We start from the raw sequence: 24,759 nt of genomic DNA, 5'->3' as shown, positions 1-24,759 counted from the left end.
CTTGGACTCATGGCTTTAATACTCAGCACATTCTAGCTTTGCTCTCCTGTCTCGTATGTGAGAGCAAGGCCATTGTTTTTAAGGTGTGTTCTCAGCAAACAAATAGATTTATGGGTGTACCACAAGCATCTAAAAACCAAAATTGAGAGGCAGCAGTTGTGGTGCCCAGTTCTGAAATTGTGCTTGGAGATCTTTGTGATCATGGGGCAACTTACAAATCTTTATGGTATAGGAGAAAGAGAAGGCTAACTGGCTTGCAAACTAGGGAGCTTTGAATTTTTTGTTTGGTTTTGTTTTGTTTGTTTTCATTTTGTTTTGTTTTGTTTTGAATAATTTTTAGTTTTAATTGTGGTAAAAGACACACGACATAAAATTTACCATCTTCACCATTTTGAAGTGTACAGTTCACTGAGTGTATTCACGTTGTTGTATAACAGATCTCCAGAACTTTTCCATCTTGCACTATACTGGGTGGGGTTGGGGGGCGGTCAGTAGTTGATAGAGTAGAGGCTAGGCTGCTGAGATCCCTTTGACAGGGAAACCCTGTGACAGTCACTTCATGTGTGTAAAGTACTCAGGTAGATGCCGACTAGACCGAATGGGATTTCCAAGACTGAAGTGATATGAAATCCCTTAGCTTTCACTTGGCTTTTGTGTACCTCATTTGATATATGCGGTTCTGTTCTAAATCTGTACATAGGGGCTTCCCTGGTGGCGCAGTGGTTGAGAATCTGCCTGCCAATGCAGGGGACACGGGTTCGAGCCCTGGTCTGGGAAGATCCCACATGCCGCGGAGCAACTGGGCCCGTGAGCCACAATTACTGAGCCTGCGCGTCTGGAGCCTGTGCTCTGCAACAAGAGAGGCCATGGTAGTGAGAGGCCCGCGCACCGCGATGAAGAGTGGCCCCCGCTTGCCACAACTAGAGAAAGCCCTCGCACAGAAACGAAGACCCAACACAGCCAAAAAAATAAATAAATAAAATAAATAATAATTAAAGGTGCTAATAATTTTTTTTTAAAAAGTTTATATCTGTACATACCAGGAGGAACAAATCTAATCCACATTCTGGGCAGGCTGGTTAATTTTCTGTTTCTGTGACCAGAAGTGCATGAGCTTCTGATGACATCACTGCCATAACTAGTGACTGACTGGAGGCTTTTTTTGCAGCCAGCAGAAGTATGACAACAAACTGTATATTTGGCAATATCTGTCTCTGGTTCAACCAATTATGCTTGTTTAATTACATTCTTTTCTCCCCCTCTATTCACACAGAGATCATGCAGTTTTTGTTTCCCTTCTTTCTTAAAATCAGGACCTGTTAGCAAAGGCCCAGTTCGTGATACTACATGGACACAGGCTCGCAGCAAATCACCATTACGCCCTGGATTTGATCTGCCAGAGGTGCAATGAGCTACGTTACCTTTCTGATATTTTGGTGAATGAGATCAAAACCAAACGGATACAGCTCAGCAGGACCTTTAAAATGCATAAAATCCTCCAGCAGGTAGTGTCATGGGACATGGTGCATTTCTGAAAGAGAAGATACTTTTTTTTTTTCCTGGGTCCTTCTCAGAGGCTATGGGGCTAAGGTCTGGTATAGCTTTGGAATTAAATTTATAAGAAGTCTGAAGGACTGAGTTTGATTATCCTTGTTTAATCTGTCTACTTTGCAATATTCAGAGCAGGTCCAGTATTGTACGAATTTTGGCCTCTGTTCTGAATATTGACATGGTGGTGGCAGTGGCTTCCTCTGTATTTTCGGTCCATCTCTGTAGCCTCTGCCCTGGCGATAGTTTGCAATCAGAACACTTAAAAAAGCCCTGGGGGCATTTTGCTAAAGCCTGACACTCATTCCGCATTTCATAGTTACAGCAATAACAAACAGTGATTGAAAACTATTCCTCCATGGCTTGTGGGTCTGACCCCTTTGATGATTAGGCGGTGAAGAGAAGTTGTGATCGTGGCAGTGGAATGTAAAATAGGGGTATCACTTATAGGCATCGGATCTGAATGTGAGCATTCTAATCTGTACATCTCCTTCTCTGGCAAGGAAACTTTTATCCTTGTCCTTGGCAATCATTATGCATTTATATTACACTTGATATTTTGCAAGGAGTTTCATATTTCAATTATTGATTTTGGGAAAATAGCGTGCAGCTGAAGTGCTGGTGTTGAGAGAATGGTCAGACACCTGCTGCAGAATGAATTCCTCATTATGAAATGAGTGCAGCACTTCCCAAACTTGGCTGTGTGTCAGAAATACCTGTGGAGACAGAGACTTGTGGTTGCCAAGGCGGAGGGGGGGGTGAGGGAGGGATGGAGTGGAAGTTTCAGATTAGCAGATGCAAACTATTACATATAGGATGGATAAACAACAAGGCCCTACTGTATAGCACACGGAACTATATTCAGTATCCTGTAATAAACCATAATGGAAAAGAATATGAAAAAGAATGTATGTATATGTATAACTGAATCACTTTGCTGTACAGCAGAAATTAACACAACATTGTAAATCAACTATACTTCAATTAAAAAAAAAGAAGGGACCTCCCTGGTGGTGCAGTGGTTAAGAATCCACCTGCCAATGCAGGGGACACGGGTTCGAGCCCGCAGGGGACAAGGGTTCGAGCCCTGGTCCGGGAAGATCCCACATGCAGCGGAGCAACTAAGCCTGTGCACCACAACTACTGAGCCCGCATGCCACAGCTACTGAAGCCCACGCGCCTAGAGGCCGTGCTGTGCAACAAGAGAAGTCACTGCAATGAGAAGCCCACGCACCGTAACAAAAAAGAGCAGCCCCCGCTCGCCGCAGCTAGAGAAAGCCCGCGCACAGCAACGAAGACAACACAGCTAAAAATAAACAAACAAATAAATAAATAAATAAAAGAAGTACCTGTGGAATGCTGTAAAAATATAAATGCCTGGCTTACAGCCCAGAGCTACTGAATCAGAATTTCTGGGGGTAGAAACCAGATATCTTTTTTTTTTAACAGCTCTGAAAACAACTCTGATTCACAGAAGCCAGAGCTGATAAACACTCTCCTAAGGGACAAACATATTTCTTCTTTGTTCATTCATGGTTTGTGCATGTGTGTGATTTGTTCACCAGGCTCGCCAGTGCTGTGATGAAGGAGAGTGCCTTCTGGCTAATCAAGAAATAAATAAGTTTCATTCTAAAAAAGATGCTCAGAAAGCCCTCCAAGACATCGAAAATTTTCTTGAAATGGCTCTACCCTTTATAAATTATGATCCTGAAACCCTGCAGTATGAATTTGATGTGATTTTATCCCCTGAACTCAAGGTAAGAGGCTTTTGGGGGCAAGTAAACAAACTTTAAAAAACTATAATTGCATTAGTGTTGATAAGAGTTTTACTGCTTCACAGGTAACTTTATATCACATTGCAATTACACAGTTCTCTTAAGGATTAGGGGTTATATCAGAGCCACTGTTAGGCGTCAAAGAATCCAAAGGCTTATGTTTGCCTTATAATGAAGAGTAATTTCCTTTCTGAGCTCTGACTGCAGTATTTTTAATTTTTTAATTTATTGTTTATTTATTTATTTTTTTTGGCCATAGGGCCAAAGGAAACCCATATCAAGAACACTCTACCCAAAACATCTTTCCTTTGTGCTGCAGTGACCACCAGCAGTTGCTCTGGGGACACAGATCTGGCTTTCCTACTCAGTTTGAGGATGAAGAGATGAGGGAAGGATCTGGGTCTTCTTGGGGAACGGGGAGCAGCGGAGGCTGGTGTTGGCAGGGGGAGAGAGCTATAGGTTAGTTCAGCACCACCCTGTTGCAGCTGCCATGAAGCCCTGTCTCCACATTGTGGATAAGAGCATTTGTGATGCTATTTGCTGCTAAAATGTCTCATTGACTCTTAAGTTTGGAGCAGTATCTAAATCCATTCTTAGCTGCAGATCTGAGGGGAATGCCCCAGAAGATCAGAAACATGGCGATAACCAAGTGATTCTCTAGCTGCCTCAAATCATCAGTGGCTCTGAGGAGCCTTTTACAACATGGTGAACTATAGAATGTCCTGCAGGCTAAAATATAACAAACTACCGTGATAACGCTTAACTTGGTGGCTTTCTCGTACTAAACACGCCTTCTTTTCAGGCCTTGATCCCCTTTCAGCCAATGAAGGGTAAATCACTTTATGCAGTGACCTATTTCATGATTGCTTGATAAATTTCTTCTTCAAGTTGTTTTGGCTGAGACCTTCTGGTTTTATAACCATGTGAAATAATGCATTAATCTGTTTCCCATTACTTTCCTAAATTTCTTCTAGTTATATATTAAACTCTATATTAATTTTTTATCTGAGTCTGAGAAATGTAATAGGATTTGTAATGACCCCCATTTCAGAAACTATTTCATAGAACTCTTATGCAACCTGCAGGCTCAAATGCAGACCATACAACTCAAGCTTGAAAACATCCGAAGTATATTTGAGAACCAACAAGCCGGTTTCAGAAACCTGACTGATAAGCATGTGAGGCCAATTCCATTTGTAGTACCTGCTTCTGACAGTTTGATCAGATCTAGAGAACCATTTTTTTCACCTAAACAAGGTAGAGTATCTTACATTCCCCTTTTCTATCTCTTCTTTCCCTGCTATTGTTTACTTTGTTACTCTTGATGTAAATACTGAACTTATTCTTCAGTCCCGAGAAACTGAAATTTTATTTTTAGCGTCCTTGGTCATGTACAAATTATATTGCACAAGGCAGGAGTTGTGATAGAGATTATCGTACAATAATTAAACATAGTAGTAGTATAGTATAGTACAGGATGATAAACATCTGGACGGAATTGCCCAGTCTTGCAATGAATATGAACATTATACTAGCATCAAACTCACCCTTTTCTTCAGCAGGTGGAGGAAAGCATATGAAACTGGTATATACACGCATGCATTTACCACTTCTTGGGATAAACTATTACTTGGTTCTTATAAGCTTCTAGTAAGTGAATGATAAGGTAGATAGATAGGTAATTGAATGAATCGCCTTTTCTAAATAGGCACAGGTAAATTGAATAGTTTCACTGGTAATTAACTGTTACAAAGCTCATTTACTCACTTTAATCTTTGTAGACTAGTGTTAAACATGTAATATCCATTTCTGTTTTCTACGTTCTATGGGATAAAAGAATTATCCTCACTGTGGTGTTGAGCTACTTTGGAAATAAGATGACTATTGCCCCAAGGTTTTTCTTGAGCTGCCTCTGGGGCCTCTTAGGGGAAAGAAATTTGGCCTTTGGGGCCCTAAGTTAGTTGAGTGGGTGAACATGGGACTCAATTCGGTCTCTTTGATCTGAGAGAATCAGAGACTTCATTAATGATGGGAACTGCTTTGAAAATCAGAGAAAGCCTGAGCCAGGCATAATGAATATAAAAATCCAGCTCAGCCCCAGCATGGATCAGATTAAAACGAGGTGATGAAGGCAGATAGCTACGCTAAGATGATAAAAGTTATATAGTTAACAGTTATTAAATATAAAAATATACTCACAAGTAAAACCATGAACAATGCCATAAATAAATTATACTAAGAAGATACTGGGAAAAAGAATAAAAAGAACAAACAACCAATAGGGGATAAAAACCAACAGCTATGAGAATAAAAATAGAATAGGTTGATATTCCTAAGCAGGAGACAGAGCTCAGATTTCTGGCTCCATTCATGGGTTATGTGACCTTGGGCAGTTCACTTAACCTCCTTTGTTGGTTTTGCCTTGGTTTCCTTGTCTGTAAAATAGGAACAATAATACCTACTGATTTCAAAGTGTTGTTGTGAAGACAAAGTGGGAAAAAATTGTAGAATATAAAAAAATACTCAGTAAACTAGACTATTCTTTCCCTCATGACTAAGGCCTCTTGCTTTATGGTCTTCTAAAAGCTCAACTGCTCTGAAGGCGTTCCGAAAGCGGCATGCCTCGGGTTGAGGAACAGGGCTCTGAAAAGACTGCCCAAGGCCCACTCAAGGCCTTAGTCACTAAAAGTACATTTTGTTTTGTGTTGTTTCATTTTTTTTCTTTCTGATATTCTTATTTAATGGCATTACACTTTCTTTCTGCAGTGGGAGTTGGATACTCTTTCTTTCAAGCATGTAAACTTTTTTCAAAAGGTACCCATCTTTATTACTTTTCATCAGTACATTTTCTGAGTTTGTGTACGTGTGAAAAACCAGTTTGGCATCTAAAACCAGCAGCAATTCATTCTTGCATTCTGCCTAGGATTAACTTTCTCCTTTTTTTCATAATAAGCATCCATTATTCTCTCAATACTAAACTTACCTTGGAAAATAACTATATAAAAAGTAGATTATTCCCTTTCATCAAATGACCACTCATAAGACGAAAACAGGAAAAACAATTGGCCATGTTAAAATAAATCAAGCTTGCTTTCATTGTAGAGACTCTCTGTCACCCAGAATAAAACTATTTGTTGGGAGTAGCTTGAATTTGCCTCTGTTTAGAACTGCCTAATGTATTTATAAGGAAGAAAGCAGCTTACTGAATAAATGACATGGATGGATAAATGATTTTATCTGTTATCCATCATGGTTTCTAAATTAAATCAGAGCATTATTTATGCTACAAACACTGTTCATTTTACCTAATTGGTCTGTGAGTAGTGGGGATTCTAACAATCAGTTACAAATAATTCTTCAAGACTTTTAATTGCTAAGCCAAATATATACGATTTGGTAAAAAAAAGATTTGGTCAAATCAAGGCATAAGTGTTAATTTTTTATAAAATAAGTCAAACTGTTTTTTTGTTGTTTTTGTTTGTTTATTTTCATTAATTTGCATCAAATAGAATCTTGTATCTAACACAGTGCCTGGCACCTAGCAAGATGTAGTAACTATTTGCTGAATTAACATTTCATACAGAGGGAAGTTATGGGAGAACATTGTGTGCGAGGGGTCAAATGTGGTTTGAGCTCCCAGATCTGTAGCTCTAGTCTAGATCTTTCTCCTAAACTTCAGAGTCTGCGTTTCCAATTTGCCTCCTTGAATTTCCTATCGGCAGCTCAGTCTCAGCGTACCCCAAAACTGATGCCATTTCTCCTGCTCCCCTTTCTCACTCATTCCCGACCTCTAATCAGTCCAAAAAATCCACTTGTTTCCATCTGCCCTGCTAGCCCTCACTGCCACTTCCGGAATCCAGCCTAACAACCATCTGTTGCCTTGGCAACTACAGCAGTCTCCCTGTTTCCCACTTTCTTTTCTTAAATGCCCCTAGTTGTCTTGCCTTTTGGACTTTACACCTACTGTTCTCTCCTACTCCGCCATCAGATTTCCTATCTCTAGGCCTCTTCCTTCAGGTAAGATTTTCCTTCCTGCCTCTCCCTCCCCTGCACCCCAGTTCGGTCAGGTGTTCATGCTATGGCATAACAAGCCCCTCTTCATTTCTTCTCAGCTTTAGCGTCATTGCCTGTTTCCTGTCTCTCTTGCTAGACTATAAGCTCTGTAAGAGCAGGGACTGTGTGCAGTTCACGTTTGTATGCCCAGCACCAGACACAAAGCTTAGCAGAGAGTATAGGTGCTTAAGAATTATATATATATATAGTCATATTGTTAAAAGAATGAATACATCTACCTTGCTTTTCAGAAAAAGATGCATTCTTCATAAGTTGTGTATATATTCCTTTTTCACCTCTTAAAGTATTTGCAAAGAATTAATTAGTAAAACTAATAAGTAAAGCTCCCTAAGTTTCCTTTATAAGTATCTTTGGATGTCTGTGTATCAAGTTTCTTTAAGGTGATGGGTATCAGTATTTATTGAGAAATTGATTTTATATGGTAATTGCCACTAAGTCTAATTTATATTTATCTATTTACACATATATCGTGTAAAGGTAAATATTCCCATTTAGAATATATTTTTAAGTAAATGAAAGTGAAGGATAAGATTTAGAGAACTTAACAACAGAGTCTTTCCCTGAGTGGGCCTTGTAATGGCTCCCACCGAGGAGGAAAGGACAAAATGTCTATTCCTTCCAGCAGCCCTGAGAATTAGGAGGCTAAACGGCCTAGTCTTTGACTGGACCATGCCCTGGGCTGTGGAGGAACGTCTGGACTCCTTTCTTAATAATACAGGGGCTCACCCTTTGTAAACAAAACAGAAAGATTAAACAGAAAGAAAAAGAAAGATTACGTAGGAAGAACAGAAAGATGAAAGCTTGGAATTTTGATAAAGTATTTTTTTTGTTTTATTTGGTTTTCTTTTAGCATTTTAATGTGCTTCAGAAATGTTGTTTTATATAGTGGTTAGAAACACGGATTCTGATAGTAGACTACATGGATTTGGGTACCACTTCTGCTTCTTGGACAAGATATTAAGCTTAGTTACCTATAAAATGGGGATAGAAGTAGTACTTATCGCTTAGGGTCGATTTGAGGGTTAAAAAAGAAAATGCACATGTAGGGCTTAGAATAGTGCCTGGCATGTAGTAAGTGCCAAATAAATGTCAGAGGCTATAATTGTTAGTTAAATTGAGATTTTTTTCCGAAATTCTTTTTGATTCAGTTAATCAGTGAGCTACGATCTGATTAAATGCTTATGTTATCAGAATGAACACTAAACCTGCAAATAATCATGGGTACTAACACCTAGCTTCGTGCTTGCTCGGCAATCCAGCAAATGTTTGATGAATGAGAGAATGGGTGAATACATAGCAAGATCATGCTCTGTAAGAAGTTGAAATCATATAGATAAGTCTAACTAATCATCTGTTATGTATAGTGTGATTTAAAAATACTAATATAAACATGATGGAACATTAATGTCTCTCTAACACACATGCACGTATTTTTATGAAAAGTGTTGATTTTAATTCTCATTTGAAATTCTTCTTTCATATTTCTCTACCAGGGAGGAAGACTTGGAGACAAAATCAGAGCAACATAAAAGTAAATATCATTAATTAATTCAAAATTGGCCTTATTGCTGTAGTTGCAGAATTGGGATAGGGGCTAAAACCATATTTTTTCATTCACTAAACCAATATTGTGCATTTGAAAGCCTATTTCATCTAAAAGAAAAAGCTGCTGTTGCATTGTGTCTAATTGCAGTACTGGCATAGCCCCAGATATATGAGCAGTTTCTCAGGTCTTGGCTCAAGTTCAGAATAATTGCTGTAGAACATCTCACATAAGTTCCAGCTTCTCATTCCTGCCCCCACCTCAATTCACCTAAACAATTGTTGCATCTTCTTACAAAAGGAGATTTCTTTCATAAGTGATTCCAGTCCTGCAAGTATGAAACATGGACAAAGGACAGATTCTAATGGACCATCCCCTGGGCTCAAAAAAGACATCTATTCATTTCTTGATAGATTTAAGATTCCTTTTCAGTTAGCCATGATATTCTGGTATCTGCAGAGAGTAGCCTCCTCAAAACTGCAGCACCCTACGTTTTCTTTGTGTGTTCTTTTTTAAAAATAATTAATTAATTAATTAATTAATTTTTGGCTGCATTGGGTCTTCGTTGCTGCGCGCGGGCTTTCTCTAGTTGTGGTGAGCGGGGGCTACTCTTCGTTGCGGTGTGCGGCCTTCTCATTGCGGTGGCTTCTCTTGTTGCGGAGCACGGGCTCTAGGCACGCAGGCTTCAGTAGTTGTGGCATGCGGGCTCAGTAGTTGTGACACACAGGCTTAGTTGCTTAGTAGAATGTGGGATCTTCCCGGACCAGGGCTCAAATCTGTGTCCCCTGCATTGGCAGGTGGATTCTTAACTACTGCGCCACCAGGGAAGTCCCAAAGCACACCTTTTAAAGAGGGAGCATGTTAATGGTGGCTGACCATGGGCTTGACTCTGTTTCATCACTTACTAGGTGACCTTGGCCATGTTGCTAAACCTCTCTGAGCCTCAGTTTTCCCATCTGTAAGACGGGGATGGGGATCAGTGTGCCATCACTTGCTAAATTGCTGTGCGGATTAGATATAATGAGGTGTGTTGAGCACCTAAGACAGTGCCTGCTCAATATATAGAAAGCAGTCAATGAATGTTTGTTCCTTTCCACGTGTATCGGTAATAAGTAGGTCATATCGTGTGGAGATGCTTTTCAGCTGATAGAGCCTGTACTTCATTTTCGGTTGTAGCTGTTAAGAAGTAACACTACATTTACTTGGGGGTTAGGCTTTTTGCAAGCTCAGCTGTCCAGTACAGCCAAGATCCCTGGAATATGCTTCCAAAGAGCAAATAACCATCACAAATCTCATGCAGTCGACTCAGTAGGGCAGTCCAAGTCCTGTGGAGTCTGCAGAATAAGGCAGCGGTCTAGGATCAAGGAGATCACTGACATGTGGCAGAGAGCAGAGAAAGATGAACAGGTCACAGCCATTTCAAGACACAGTAGACAGTTTTGCACATCTTGTTGGCCTTGGAGTGTGTCATTAGATTTTATCATATCATTCATGTTCATGATGATGCCACTGAGTCATTGGGAAAAGGGTCAGTGATACTGTGTGTCCTTGGTTAAAGGATTCAAGGATTCATGTAATATTTGCTATCCAGATTTCCATAAAAAAATCAGTAAGGTTAGGGACTTCCCTGGTGGTGCAGTGGCTAAGACTCTGAGCTCCCAATGCCGGGGGCCCGGGTTTGATATCTGGTCAGGGAGCTAGATCCCACATGCATGCTGCAACTACGAGTTTGCATGCCACAACTAAGGAGCCAGCGAGCCACAACTGAGGAGTCCACCTGCTGCAACCAAATAAATAAATAAATAAATAAATAAATATTTTTTAAAAATCAGTAAGATTAAAAAGCCATGTTGGTTCTTCAATGAATAAACTTTAGTTATCTGGACAATCAACTTTTTTGGCAGCGGTGGGGGGGGGGGCCGTGCCGCATGGCATGTGGGATCTTTTTTTTTTTTTTTTTAAATTTTGGCTGCATTGGGTCTTCATTGCTGCGCGCGGGCTTTCTCTAGTTGCGGCGAGCGGGGGCTACTCTTTGTTGTGGTGTGAAGGCTTCTCATTGCAGTGGCTTCTCTTGCTGTGGAGCACGGGCTCTAGGCGCGTGGGCTTCAGTAGTTGCAGCACGTGGGCTCAGTAGTCGTGGCTCACGGGCTCTAGAGTGCAGGCTCAGTAGCTGTGGCATGCGGGCTTAGTTGCTCCACGGCATGTGGGATCTTCCCGGACCAGGGATTGAACCCGTGTCCCCTGCATTGGCAGGCGAATTCTTAACCACTGCACCACCAGGGAAATCCCGGCATGGGGGATCTTAGTTCCCCAACCAGGGATCGAACCCGTGCCCCCTGCAGTGGAAACACGGAGTCTTAGCCACTGGACCGCCAGGGAAGTCCCAGTACAATCAACATTTTATGAATTAACCTCATTTTCCCGAAGTGCCAAAGAAATGAAACATTACTTAACATATAAAATAAATGGTAATGAATATCTTAAATCTGTCCTCTTAGGCAACTAAAATCATTTTTTTAACTAGTACATATCAAAGTTATTTCTGAAAAAATCATACTCATAGTGTTACTTTTCAGTTTATCTATACAGTTAGAACGTAGAAGGAAGAAAACTTAACTTGAGCTAGAGTTCCATGAAAAAGAACTATACCTACATAGATGCTAATTTCACGTTTCTTTTCATTTCAGATTGAAGCGGTGCATGATTGTCAGGAGAAGAGTAGTTCTGCTCAGTCCTCCAGTTTGGACAATGGCAATAGCCTGGATGTTTTAAAGAAGTATCTTTTATTTATTAACATATACCCATATATACATCTACCAGTAGGAGGCTCTGATTCAGTGTTCAAGGCAAATGTGCTTAGAATTTTGAGTTCACAGAATGGGGTTCTACTGGATGTGATGAAAAGCACACTAGAGAAGGTGTCAGAAGTCCTGGATTTAGGCCTGGCCAACCTATATTCTGTTTATGTGACTTGAAAATTAACTAGATCTTTTCAGAATCTTAGTCTCCTCTTTTATGAAAGAGGTGAGAGTGAATGGGTCAGTGTTTCAAAAACTACAAAGGATTATGTAGATATACAATGTGATTTTATAGGTGCTAATAAAAATCATTGTTTCGTTCACTTTTATATTATTATGTTAATATTCTACACATATGAATATTCACCTTTTAAATTTTATATCACAGACTTTTGAGTAAGTAGCCAGTATTTTGGAGCAAGTTATATATATAGTCAAAGATGGTTAAATGTTAATTCTTAAAAGTGTAAAAATTTAAAAGAGGCCAAGGATAGAAGTTAAATTAAATGGGTAACTTATATTGTGGAGTGAAGAAATAAATTTTAAATATGATGTCAATTAGAAATCACATTGGAAGGAAAATGTATTTTATTTTAAAGAGACAGTAAAAAAATTACTACAGAAACTTAAGTATGATCTATATTTGGGAAAACCAGTATAATCATGTCTTGGAAAATTTCAGAACATTACTGGGAAAAAAAGGAAAAATTGTGCCTAAAATGCTAATATTATTTTTTTCTGAGAGAGAGAGGGAACTATAGCACAGAAACTGTGCTGTTCAAAAAAGTATTCCCAGCTTTTGCACAGTGGCAGTATCATAGCCAATGAGGTTTATCCGAGGCACAATTATTACTAATTGAAAAAAGTATTCCCCAGATTTTTAGGAATAGATTTTGTGAATTTTTAGTAAATGATTCTTAAGCTTAGTGAGTTAGAAATAAGATGGGTTTTTTTTTCTCATTTAAAAATAACTCCTGAGCCCCACTCCTCTTTTTTTAAAAAAATTTTTAAGAGTCTTGTGCGTAGTACTTACTCTAGAAACCATAGAATTAATTTTATATTTTGATGATAAAACCAAACCATTGGTAGTTCCCCTGCATTATTAATTTTCATCTTAGACAATTTATAATGATAATAAGTGAAATGTTGCAATACAATTCTAAAGCCATAAAATAACTGACAAATGTGGTCCTTTCATTTTAGCCACGTCCTAAATGAGCTGGTACAGACAGAGAGGGTGTATGTTCGGGAACTATTTGCTGTTTTGTTGGTAAGTGACTCAGATCGTATTTTCCTGTCTTTTAGGAAGTGCTTCGGGCAGACTTCTCTTTTTGTCTCCTTCCTTGATTGTTAAATGTGCATATTCAGGTTCTCCCTCAGCAGTGAGAATTGTAGGTTCAGAATTTATTACAGAACAGATAAGCTGTTCCCTTAGGAATACAGCAGATCGTTATAATTATTCCCAGGGTGCTCTTTAGAGATTGTGATGTAAAGCGTTAAGTATGGGAGAAAAACATTCTCTTGATACAAATGTCATAATATTAATTTGGTCTGAAAAAACCCAAACAATTATTGCCTGTTTAAGGAGAAGTTAATGACCTGTAATATCATTTTTCATACCTGGTTTCTATTTTGTTTCCTATTTTGTTTCTATTTTGTTTTCCTATAAGCTACCCTGAAGGCCAAAGAGCTGTCACTTTATTCTACCCATTGAGTAGAAAACCTTGACTTCCTTGTTCTGCTATCTAAAATAATAATAATAATAGTGGATAAATTTGGGAACTAGAAAATTTGAATGTTAAAATTACAAACAACTTTACCCATTAATCCCATATATGTTCTGCTATACCTATACCTTTGGTGGCCCAATCAAATGTTGATGTAAATATTTTTTAAATGAATAAATGTATTTATTTTGAGTAGGGCTATAGAGAGGAGATGGATAATCCAGAGATGTTTGACCTTATACCACCTCTCCTGAGAAATAAAAAGGATGTTCTCTTTGGAAATATGGCAGAAATATATGAATTCCATAACAAGTATGTAATTGCTGAATTGAATTTTCTTTTTCATGATTATTATTTAAAAGATTATTGACCAATTTAGCATATTTCACACAAAATCATATCATTTTTTTCTTTGAAATTTTTACAGCGTTTTCATGAGCAGTCTGGAAAATTGCGTTGTTGCTCCAGAAAGAGTGGGACCTTGTTTCCTGGAAAGGGTTAGTTCAATGATTATTTCAAAATACATAAATATAGGCCACCAAAAGAGCAGGCCATTTTACAGATTTAGAGACAAGGTAGGCATTATTTTTTATGTCTTTATGTTTTTGGAGGAGACACATCACTCCAGCAAGTATTTGAGGCTAAACCAAGTTTTGTTACAGGAATGGGGTATTTGAACGTGCAAATGGCCATTGTATTCTGTGGTATCAAATGCTACAATGGCTCAGCTTGTGTCCACTGACCCCTGGGTGATCCCAGGAGTCCAAGGACCATCCTGGCTGTGAAGATGGGAGATTTGGGATCATCTCAGCACAACCATTCTTGGCTTGGTTAATTTTTAGCCTAAGAGATGCCTTGATATTCCCCTCTAATACATGTGAAGTCTTTGAATCAAATGGAGTCTGGCTTTCAGACACCAAGGCATCTATCACAGGAACTTTGCAAAATGGGGGGCTGTGTGTTCCTTTTATTCTACAAGATCATTCAGGGAGGCTCATTTCTCTGTGTCCTAAGAGTGTACTTAGTACAATTGACTTCCCAGGCTTTGTAATCATACTCTCTTCCATTAGAGTTTTCTCTCACAATGTTCTCTGCTTATCTAGTTCCTCCTCTTCTTGAAAGATCAGTTTTGTCTTGATTTGAGAGTCAGTTTGATAGAGGTGATCACTGAAAGCTTCCAAGGAGATATCTTATCTCAGAAAGTGTTTATGGTGTGAGAAGATAATAGGGATAAGGCAGAACCTTTCTCAACATATCCAAACTTCAAATGCGTTTAAACCATGGCCAAATTCCTCCCCGACCTCCCTAAGCAACAACAACCTCTCTTTCCTTTGAACTCCTGTAGTACTTAATGTCTGTGCTACTCATTGGGAATTTTACATTACTACGCATCTTTACACATATTCATGAAATCTGCTCCAACTAGATGGAAAGCTCATTGAGGCAGGGTCCATATCCTATGTATTTTTGTATCTCTAATAAGATCAGCATGGTTCTTGGCAATCAGTAGGGGTTTAATAAGTGCCTGTTGATCTGTTCATTCATTCAACAGCCATCTACTGAATACCTACTCTGTGCCAAGCACTTTACTAGGCAATGCGGAATACCGAGACCATCCTCATAGAAAGACAGGGAATCCATTGTGTACAGTGTGAGATGTGGTATATTAGAGATATACAAAGGGTCCTATAGGAGCCAAGAAGAGGTGCATCTGATATTGACTGGAGGTATAAATGATGGCTGTATAGAAGAGATGACTCATGAGATGAATGATAATGAGTGAGTAGGAGGTAGCCCATTACATGAGGGTCAAATAAAGATGATTCCAGGGAGAGAGAATAGCACGGGCAGATACCTCGCAGTGTTACGGTACAATGATGATGCTCCGAGGAACCAAAGACCTCGGGAGTTACTATAAGTTCATTCACTAGGGAGTCGAGAGACTGAAAGCATAGAAAGAGCATATTTCTTGGTACCCTATTACCTCATAGTAATGAAAAAAGTAGTCTGTTTTCATAGTTCATTCAAAGAAGGCTTTTCTCCCTCTGACTTTTCTTTTCTCCCTCTAACTCTTAAACTTGGTAAATGGAAGTTATGAAATTCCTTGGATAATTATGTGTCCCTCTACCTGGTCTGATGGGCATGCTGTTCTTGGAATATAAAGAGGGCTTCTGACCAGCTGCCAGTGTGACAGGCCCTTTAGGCCACATTCCCTGTGATGCTTGGCCATACTCATTCTTGCTCAGCCTTCCTTGATAAGAAAAGTACATGCTCACAAATTGCTAATACCCTTGAATTTTCTTTTTATCACAGAAAGATGATTTTCAAATGTATGCAAAATACTGTCAGAATAAGCCCAGGTCAGAGGCAATTTGGAGGAAGTATTCAGAATGCGCCTTTTTCCAGGTATAGTAATTGTTCAGGTATTGGATGTACTCTCTGTGGAAGATACTGGGATATTTCTTATTTATAAATTCATTTTCTGCTTTAAGTAAGTTTTATATATATATATATATATATATATATAAGAGCGGTTTGACCCTCCCCAAAATATACATACATGCACACAAACATATATGCTGCTCCCCAGAGGCAACTACTTTCTGCTCTTTTAGCTACTTTTTTCGGTATTTACCTCCATACCTCCAAATATCATACTCATATTGCTACTTCCCATGATGGAAGATGAGGATGTAGCGTTCTTTCATTGTTCTTGCTCCCCAGCACGCAGACACACACACACACACACACACACACACACACACACACACTCTCACACACTTCTTTTCCTCCAAATCGTCCAATCTAGTTATATTGTGTAACTCTGGTTAGATTGATATACAGTGTTAAATTATTAAGACTATGTAATTTCTGTGCTCAGGTGAATAATGTGGAATAAGACGGTTGCTTTTCCTTCCTTATTGTTTTTCTTACAAGTGTCTTTTTTTACTCACTTAATTTTCTAGGTACTTATCCCTATTCTACCCCAAACTCTCCCAGTTGTGAGAGTTATATCAATCTCTTCTAGTACATTTAAACATTATATTTTCTCTGAATTTCATCTTGAAAAAATCTCCCCTGGAGTCTTCTGACCTGCTCATCTAGACTCACTAAGCCCGTTGTACAGCTGCCATCTTGGAATGCTGGTGAATATCAATTTCGGGGAGTCTGCTCACGTGTCTCTTGCCTAGGCTCTCCCGTTTCCTAGGCGCCATATCTGTCTCTTCCTTGTTTTATTAACTTGTTCAGCGGAATACATCCTCCAGTAGCTTTACTGAGAAAGTGTGCATGATAGGTAAATGTTTTTGAGAGCTTGCATGTCTGTGAATGTCTTTATTCTACCCTAACACTTGATTGCTAGCTTGACTGGGTATAGAGTTCTATGTAAGAAATAATTTTCCTCAGAATTTTGAAGGTGTTTGCTCCATTGTTTTCTAGTTTCCAGTGTTGCTGTTAAGAAATCTTATGCCATTTTGATTTTTGTTCCTTTGCACGTGACCTAGTTTTGTCCTCTCTGTGAAAGCTTATGGGAGCTTCCTTTATCCTCAGGGTTCTGAAATATCACAGTGCTGTGCCATTATCCAATCTTATGGTGATCCCTTTGAATTTGGAACCCCTTGTTCAAATTTACTTGGATTTTTTTTCCTTTGATTTTCTCCACACAATTTTCTCCATTTTCTCTTTCTGGAATTTCTATTGTACAGATGTTGGAGATTCTGGACCAGTCCTCTAATTATCTTTTCTTTCTATGTTCTGGGTCTTTGTCTTGTTGCTGTATCTTCTGGGATTTATCTTGCAGTCCTTCTGTTGAGGGTTTTGTTTCTGCCATCATGTTATTAATTTTGAAGAGCCTCTACCCATTTCTGTTCTCTGAATGTTCCTTTCAGTACAACCCTGTTTATGTTTCATGAATTCAGTATCTTTACTTATCTATATGAGGAGAATTATAATAGATTTTCCTTTTAAAAATAGCTTTCTCCTCCTTGCAGAGTTTCTGTTGTCTTCATATTGCTTTTCTTCTTTCTTTTCTTTTTTTTTTGTTTCTGTCACTTTCCTCAAATGTCTGGTGATATTTGGTTGTCCACTTGCTTTAGGAATAAGCACTAAAAAGCTCACTGGAAGTTTCCTGTGCTTATGTGGGTTTATTGATCATGGTCCTCACTGTTGGGTCCTTGGAGGATCCCCAAGACCTGTATGTTTAGGTCCTTTTGCTCAGGCTGGTCAGATTCTCCAGTCTGCTACCTGGAGAATAAGGATCTGGCTGCCAGTGTTCTGGTAGCCAAGTGGGGGGAAAGGCTGAGAGTCTCTTAGTTGGTACATAAATATTCAAGTGATCTCTTTGCTTTCAATATGGTATGACGCCGTCAGCTGGACCTGGTATTCCCTAGTCCAAAGGCCCTCTGTTTCACTCTTTTCAGATAAACATCGTTTCTTCTGCTGTGGGGACAAGGGCGGCAGCCACCCAGTTTTGCACAGTGGCGTGCTGGCTCAGATGCTTACTGTTGCTGCTGCTGCCGGTGCTGCTTTGTTTAGATTTAATTCTCATTTAATTCTTTTTTTTTTTTTCTTTTGGTAACAGCTTTGTTGAGATATAATTAAAATAACACAAAATTCACCCTTTTAAAATGTACAATTCAGTAGTTTCACTATATTCACAACATTGTGCGACCATCACCACTGTCAACCTAAGAACATTTTCATCACTCCAAAAAAAAAATACCTTTTAACAGTCACCTCCCATTTTCCCCCAAGCCCCACAGCTCTCTGCAAATACGAAGCTACTTTCTGTCACTATAGATTTGCCTGTTCTGAACATTTCATATAAATGGAATCTTAAAATATGTGACCTTCTGTGTCTGGCTCCTTTCACTCAGCATCATGTTTTCACAGTTCATCCATGTTGTAGCAAGTGTCAGAACTTCATTCCATTTTATGGCCTAATAATATTCCATTGTATGGATGGATAGTCCACATTTTATTTACCCATTCATCAGTTGATGGACATTTGGGTTGTCTCCACCTTTTGTGTACAAGTTTTTGTGTGGACATTATTTTCATTTCTCTTTGCCGTAGACCTGGGTGTGAAATTGCTAGGTCATATGGTAATTCTGTTAACTTTTTTTTTTATAGTAATCTTTTATTTATTTATTTATTTTTATATTTATTTTTGGCTGTGTTGGGTCTTCGTTTCTGTGCGAGGGCTTTCTCTAGTTGCGGCGAGCGGGGGCCACTCTTCATCGCGGTGCGTGGGCCTCTTCACTGTCGCGGCCTCTCTTGTTGCGGAGCACAGGCTCCAGACGCGCAGGCTCAGTAATTGTGGCTCACGGGCCCAGTTGCTCCGCGGCATGTGGGATCTTCCCAGACCAGGGCTCGAACCCGTGTCCCCTGCATTAGCAGGCAGATTCTCAACCACTGCGCCACCAGGGAAGCCCCTGTTAACTTTTTGAAGAACTGTTGGGTTGTTTTCCAAAGTTGCTGCACCTTCTTACATTCCTACCAACGGTGTATGAGGGGCCTGATTGCTCCACACCTCTACCAACACTGGTCAGTATCTAATTACTTCTTAAACAAACTTTTAAAATTACTTCTTAAACAGCCACCTTTTTTCAAACCCCACCTTCATCTCCAACTTCCAGAGGTACTTGATTCTGGAGTCTTTGTGGAGGAGGGGGAAGTGTGTTCTTTAACATAAATTGAGTTGTTCCTTGGCTTTTCCCTCTGCCAGTTTCCAAATTTTGTCAATGTTTTTCCCTCTTTCATCTTTGTAACTTTGGGTTTTTCGTTGTAAAAATAACTTTTCCATCACTTTAATTGGGTTTCATGAGTGGAGAGCTAAATACATGTATCAGTCCACCATTTTTAACCATAAAAGTTGATAATCGAATTAGATTATGTATTGGATTTTATCACATACAGAGGAGGGTCCTGGATCTTCCATAGATATCTCCTCTCCCATTCCCTTTGTGTTCTGCACTTCCTATATGCAGATTTCATCCTAAACAGCTCCATCTTGCCCTAATTATGGACCCTACAATGTTCCCAGGACTCAAAGTCATGGCTTTTATATTTATAGTGGCAGCAAGCCAATAATCAGATGAAATGTAGCACCAGTTGATAAGGGCTGTATTTTTCTTGTGACATTTAAAAAACTCTTCTCATACCCAGTCTGATTTATATTCAGTACAACCTATTTCTTTTCTGGGTCTTGGCCTGCAGAGCTGAGCCTTTTGTTAATTTTCTTGGATACTTTGAAGAACTTTTTGGTCATGTTAACCTATGGTCATTCATTGCTTTCTTACTTTTTAAGCGTTTCCACATCATTGTGAATTTATGCATAAAAACTTTTTAGTCTTTGAAATTTGGGGATTTTCTAGCTCTCCGATCCTCGAAATAAAGTTTACTGTAGTTTTTTAGACATACTGCCTCTTACAATTTCCATACCATATATAACAGCAATTTTTCTGGTAAATTTTCCTTGAGATGTAAGAAACATGCATGCATTGGGTCTAATCAATGAACATTTGACATTTTCATAGGTAAATGTCAATTTAAATTTATTGATAATTGTATTTTAATGACAGGAATGTCAAAGAAAATTAAAACACAGACTTGGTCTAGATTCCTATTTACTGAAACCAGTGCAACGGATTACTAAATATCAGTTACTGTTGAAGGTAATTACATGAAACATTTGTTTCTTTCTTTACTTACTTCTTTGGGTCAAAGGTGGCAAAGCCATTAAAACGGGAGCAACTGACTAGTAAGCACTAGAAATAGGTCGGCTTCCTGACTGAGACAGCTGCATTTAGCAGTTGAATCAATGCTTCTAGCTATTTAATCGTCCATACAAGTTACACTGATATATGGATAACCCTGACTGTAGAACTTTTACTGTTGTTAAGCAGAACTAAACAAATATAGTTTTGAGACTGTATTTCCTATAGTTTTGAGACTGTATTTCCTATGGGCCTTCTCAATGAAAAATGAAGATGGCACACCTCTGAGTAATGTGAAAAGATTCCAAAAATGTCACGTTAAGTATAAATACAACATAGCTTGTTTTAAAATATCTTTTTACAATGTTCTATGGTATATGCATAATGAATAAAATGAATTGCTGTAAGTGGAGGACCAAAAAATGTGTAATTGCTTTAAAAACGGATCTGTAGTGTGTCCTAATACCTATTGTCCTCCAGCTCCAGAAGCATTGAATGCCCTTTGCTTTCTTTCTTTTTTTTTTTTTTTATAAAGTATGTGAAAGTTATATGCTCTGACATTTTATTTATTTATTTATTTATGGCTGTGTTGGGTCTTCGTCTCCGTGCGAGGGCTTTCTCTAGTTGTGGCAAGCGGGGGCCACTCTTCATCACGGTGCACGGGCCTCTCACTATCGCGGCCTCTCTTGTTACGGAGCACAGGCTCCAGACACGCAGGCTTAGTAATTGTGGCTCACGGGCCCAGCTGCTCTGCGGCATGTGGGATCTTCCCAGACCAGGGCTCGAACCCGTGTTCCCTGCATTGGTAGGCAGATTCTCAACCACTGTGCCACCAGGGAAGCCCATGCCCTTTGCTTTCTACTGTTCAGTCACTATTCCATTTCTTCCCCAGTTTTGACATTGTTATTAAATATAGTATTAATGTGACAAATAGCATATGAAAGAAATTACTCGAAAAACTGCCATTATCTTTGGATTCCTCCTCGAAAGTGTGTTAGCCAACAATGTATTCATATTCTCCAGTTATTAATATCTGCCTAATATTAAGTTTAATTCTTGACTTCTAATTACAGGAGCTATTAAAATATAGCAAAGACTGCGAAGGATCTGTACAATTAAAGGAGGCACTTGACATGATACTGGATTTACTGAAGTCAGTTAATGACTCAATGCATCAGATTGCAATAAATGGCTATATCGTAAGTAGATCATAATGATTGTTGCAGTTTTACAGGGTAAGCATGTTAACATCTCTTTCTTCCCCTCCTGGAATCAACTGAGAAATAAGATGTAAGAGGCAGACAGATGAAGGATCCGAATGTCAGCATTATTACTTATGATGCTAAGTGGAAAATTGGCTTCAGATCAGCAGCCAAATGAATTTATGACATTCCCCGTGTCCCTAACAAGGCCTACCCCCAAGTGCAGACCTTGGGAGATCCCGCTTGCTGGAATGTTTGGGTCTATTCTAAGGAGGCATATGGTCCCAGAATTGCTCTTTGCCTCAGTCCAGGATAGAGATGGAAGAAAGAGATCAAATCTTTAGAGTTAACTGCCCCCTGTGGGAAAACTTGGACTGGGAGAGGTCATTTACCAATTAGGATTGAGGAAGTAATGGAAACATGAAGCCAGGGAAAAGGAGGCTTCTTCTATCTCCTGGTCCCACAGTCATTTTGTAACTGGGTGACACATGGCATGTTTTCCTGTGAAAAGTTATGATGAATGAAACTTTAAAAAGTATAAATTAAGCTTCAGGGTTTTAGTAACTCAATCTAAACACTGTAATATTGATGTCAGAGGTCTGAATCTTGCTCTGCCTTGTACTAATGAGTTTGGGTTTTCCATTCCAGGGAAACTTAAATGAGCTGGGCAAGATGATAACGCAGGGTGCATTCAGCGTTTGGATTGGACACAAGAAAGGTGCTACAAAGATGAAGGATTTTGCTAGATTCAAGCCAATGCAGCGGCACCTTTTCTTGTATGAAAAAGCCATTGTTTTTTGTAAAAGGCGTGTTGAAAGCAGAGAAGGCTCTGATCGATACCCGTCATACAGTTTTAAGCACTGTCTGAAAGTAAGACTGTTTGAATTGTGTAATGTAATAGTCTTTGATATATACATATACTGTATTCCAGTTTGTATACTTTTTCAGCTCAGATGACTGGGCTGAAAAAGTATATATACTCTTATACTCTAGTTGCACATCTTTTTTTAAAAGAAAATCTTTCTTTTTAAATTGAGGTATAACTGACATATAACATTACATTAGTTTCAGGTGTACAGTGTAACGATTCAATATTTGTATATGTTGTGAAATGATCACCACAAGTAACATCCATCACCACACATAGTTACAAACCTTTTTTTCTTGTGATGAGAACTTTTAAGATCTAATCTGTTAGCAAGTTTCAAATATGAAGTACAGTATTATTAACCGTGGTACCCATAGTCACCATGCTGTGCATTACATCCCTAGGACTTATTTATTTTATAACTGGAAGTTTGTACCCTTTGACCCCCCCTTCACCACCCATTTCGCACGCTCCCACCCATGAAACCTTAAGTAGAAATCTTAGAGAGAAGTCAGGTGAAGCAGAACTTTTCTGCCTGAAATGAGAGCCACGGAGGGCAGACCGTGGCCTCCTTCCTTTCCTCTCTCACTTCAGTCCCAGGCAGTCCCCAAGGGGGCGCCCTAGACTCCTGCACGGCACAGTTTGAAATTGTGGGCAGTGACCCAGGCTCCCCCATTAGCACTCTCTTACCAATGGCACCAGGTGGAGTTCTTGGTCTTGGTAGCAAGGAGCTTTTCTCATACGGGAGAGTCAAGGAGGAAAGAGTTTCTTCCTTTTTTTCCGTGTGATTTAAAAATGGATCACTTTTATGGTTAGCACATTCCCATCGTATCCCTCCTCCATCCCCTCCCTTCCTGGGTGCCCAGAGCCGCCTACAGCTGGATCCTGCCCACACCTGTCCTGTCCGATCCTTAGAAATTACTTTCTTCTCTCTCATAACCCAAGCTGCCATTGTGTCCTAATGTTAGTTTGGTATTAAAATGAGAGCAGTATTGTTTGAGGAAGTCACTGGCAATCCAGTGACACTCCCAGCTGGTTTTGACATTTGACAAGAGGAACCTCCAATCCACATGAGTCTGTAATTGGCAAATTTGATTTTTTTCACACCTAATTAATTTTATCTTTCAAGTTCTACATTGTAAAAGCGGTATGGCATTTGTTGAAGAAAATTTGGAAAATGGAGAAAATTATGACCCTCGACTCCCCAGCCACTGTTTCTTGGTTGTTAGCATGTTGAGAATTGATGCGATGTCCAGCAGTGGTAATGGAGAGGACGTGCCATGTGTCCTGAGCCAGGCCCGAGGGCTTTGTGTCAGGAGGCCATCCGAGAAGCAGGCCCTGCTTTTGATTCTTCCCAGAGGCCAACGACCCCATGCTGTTCCTAATGGGGTTCCTGCCCAGGGTTAGGTTTCTGACTTCTTCCTACTGTCTACTTTCCCTGCTTCACTTCTGAACCCACAGCAGTGGCTATTCAAAACCCTCACTGTTTTCATAACAAATGCCCAGTTGCTCCTTTTAAAAAATTAATTAATTAATTAATTTTTGGCTGCGTTGGGTCTTCATTGCTGTGCCTGGGCTTTCTCTAGTTGCGGCGAGCGGGGGCTACTCTTTGTTGCGGTGTGCGGGCTTCTGATTGCGGTGGCCTCTCGTTGCAGAGCATGGGCTTTAGGCGTGTGGGCTTCAGTAGTTGTGGCATGCGGGCTCAGTAGTTGTGGCTCGCGGGCTCTAGAGCACAGGCTCAGTAGTTGTGGTGCACGGGTTTAGTTGCTCTGCGGCATGTGGGATCTTCCCGGACCAGGGCTCAAACCCGTGTCCCCTGCATTGGCAGGCGGATTCTTAACCACTGTGCCACCAGGGAAGCCCCCCATTTAGTTTTAATTTATATAAATATTATTCTGTTATAATTCTCATTTTCTTTCTTTTTTTGATCCCAGAAACTATTTTCAAGATACAGTTATGTTACTGTTTTATACTCAATATCTTGTTTCTAACTGCTTCACGGCAGTTCAGCCTAGCTACATTTTTTTGTTGTTGTTGTTATTGTGAATCAAGATCAATTTTTTTTTTTTTTGGCTGTACCACGTGGCATGTGGAATCCTAGTTCCCTGATCAGGGATCAAACCCGTGCCCCCTGCATTGGAAGCGCAGAGTCTTACCCACTGGACCGCCAGGGAAGTCCAAGATCAATTTTTTCATAGTACAGACCCAAGGAGTAATTATTTTATATCCCAGAGACAGAAATAGAAGTCTTTTTTCTTTTCAGTTTTACAACATGGACTTTTCATTTAATATATCAAGTGCTTTCCCTCCCAATATTCAACTAGTTTTTTTTTTTAATAGATCTTTATTGGAGTATAATTGCTTCACAATACTGTGTTAGTTTCTGTTGTACAACAAAGTGAATCAGCCATATGCATACATATGTCCCCATATCCCCTCCCTCTTGAGCCTCCCTCCCACCCTCCCTATCCCACCTCTCTAGGTCATCGCAAAGCACCGAGCTGATCT

At 39.6% G+C, this 24,759-nt stretch overlaps 1 protein-coding gene across 13 annotated transcripts in view; it reads left to right on the top strand.

The window, feature by feature from the left end:
• MCF2 (MCF.2 cell line derived transforming sequence) overlaps positions 1 to 24,759 on the top strand; it is a 71,208-nt gene that overhangs the window by 28,125 nt on the left and 18,324 nt on the right. For 7 of the 13 annotated variants that reach the window (XR_014239409.1, XM_082376072.1, XM_082376067.1 and 4 more), the window contains 13 exons: positions 1,314 to 1,505; positions 3,114 to 3,305; positions 4,409 to 4,580; positions 6,090 to 6,137; positions 8,891 to 8,928; positions 11,628 to 11,716; positions 12,942 to 13,008; positions 13,662 to 13,777; positions 13,893 to 13,962; positions 15,779 to 15,871; positions 20,047 to 20,139; positions 21,255 to 21,380; positions 22,032 to 22,253. Coding sequence is in view for 12 of the 13 variants with exons in the window: in XM_082376072.1 (XP_082232198.1) it covers positions 1,314 to 1,505; positions 3,114 to 3,305; positions 4,409 to 4,580; positions 6,090 to 6,137; positions 8,891 to 8,928; positions 11,628 to 11,716; positions 12,942 to 13,008; positions 13,662 to 13,777; positions 13,893 to 13,962; positions 15,779 to 15,871; positions 20,047 to 20,139; positions 21,255 to 21,380; positions 22,032 to 22,253 (1,518 nt within the window). In the remaining variant the exon portion in view is untranslated. The remainder of the gene's footprint in view (positions 1 to 1,313; positions 1,506 to 3,113; positions 3,306 to 4,408; positions 4,581 to 6,089; positions 6,138 to 8,890; positions 8,929 to 11,627; positions 11,717 to 12,941; positions 13,009 to 13,661; positions 13,778 to 13,892; positions 13,963 to 15,778; positions 15,872 to 20,046; positions 20,140 to 21,254; positions 21,381 to 22,031; positions 22,254 to 24,759) is intronic. The other 6 variants (XM_082376069.1, XM_082376076.1, XM_082376073.1 and 3 more) reach the window with 3 other exon arrangements.

Source organism: Balaenoptera borealis (assembly GCF_965194805.1).
Source record: "Balaenoptera borealis genome assembly, chromosome: X".
Taxonomy (NCBI): domain Eukaryota; kingdom Metazoa; phylum Chordata; class Mammalia; order Artiodactyla; family Balaenopteridae; genus Balaenoptera; species Balaenoptera borealis.
The sequence above is the reverse complement of the archived record's forward strand: the minus strand, read 5'-3'. Positions and strand labels throughout refer to the sequence as shown.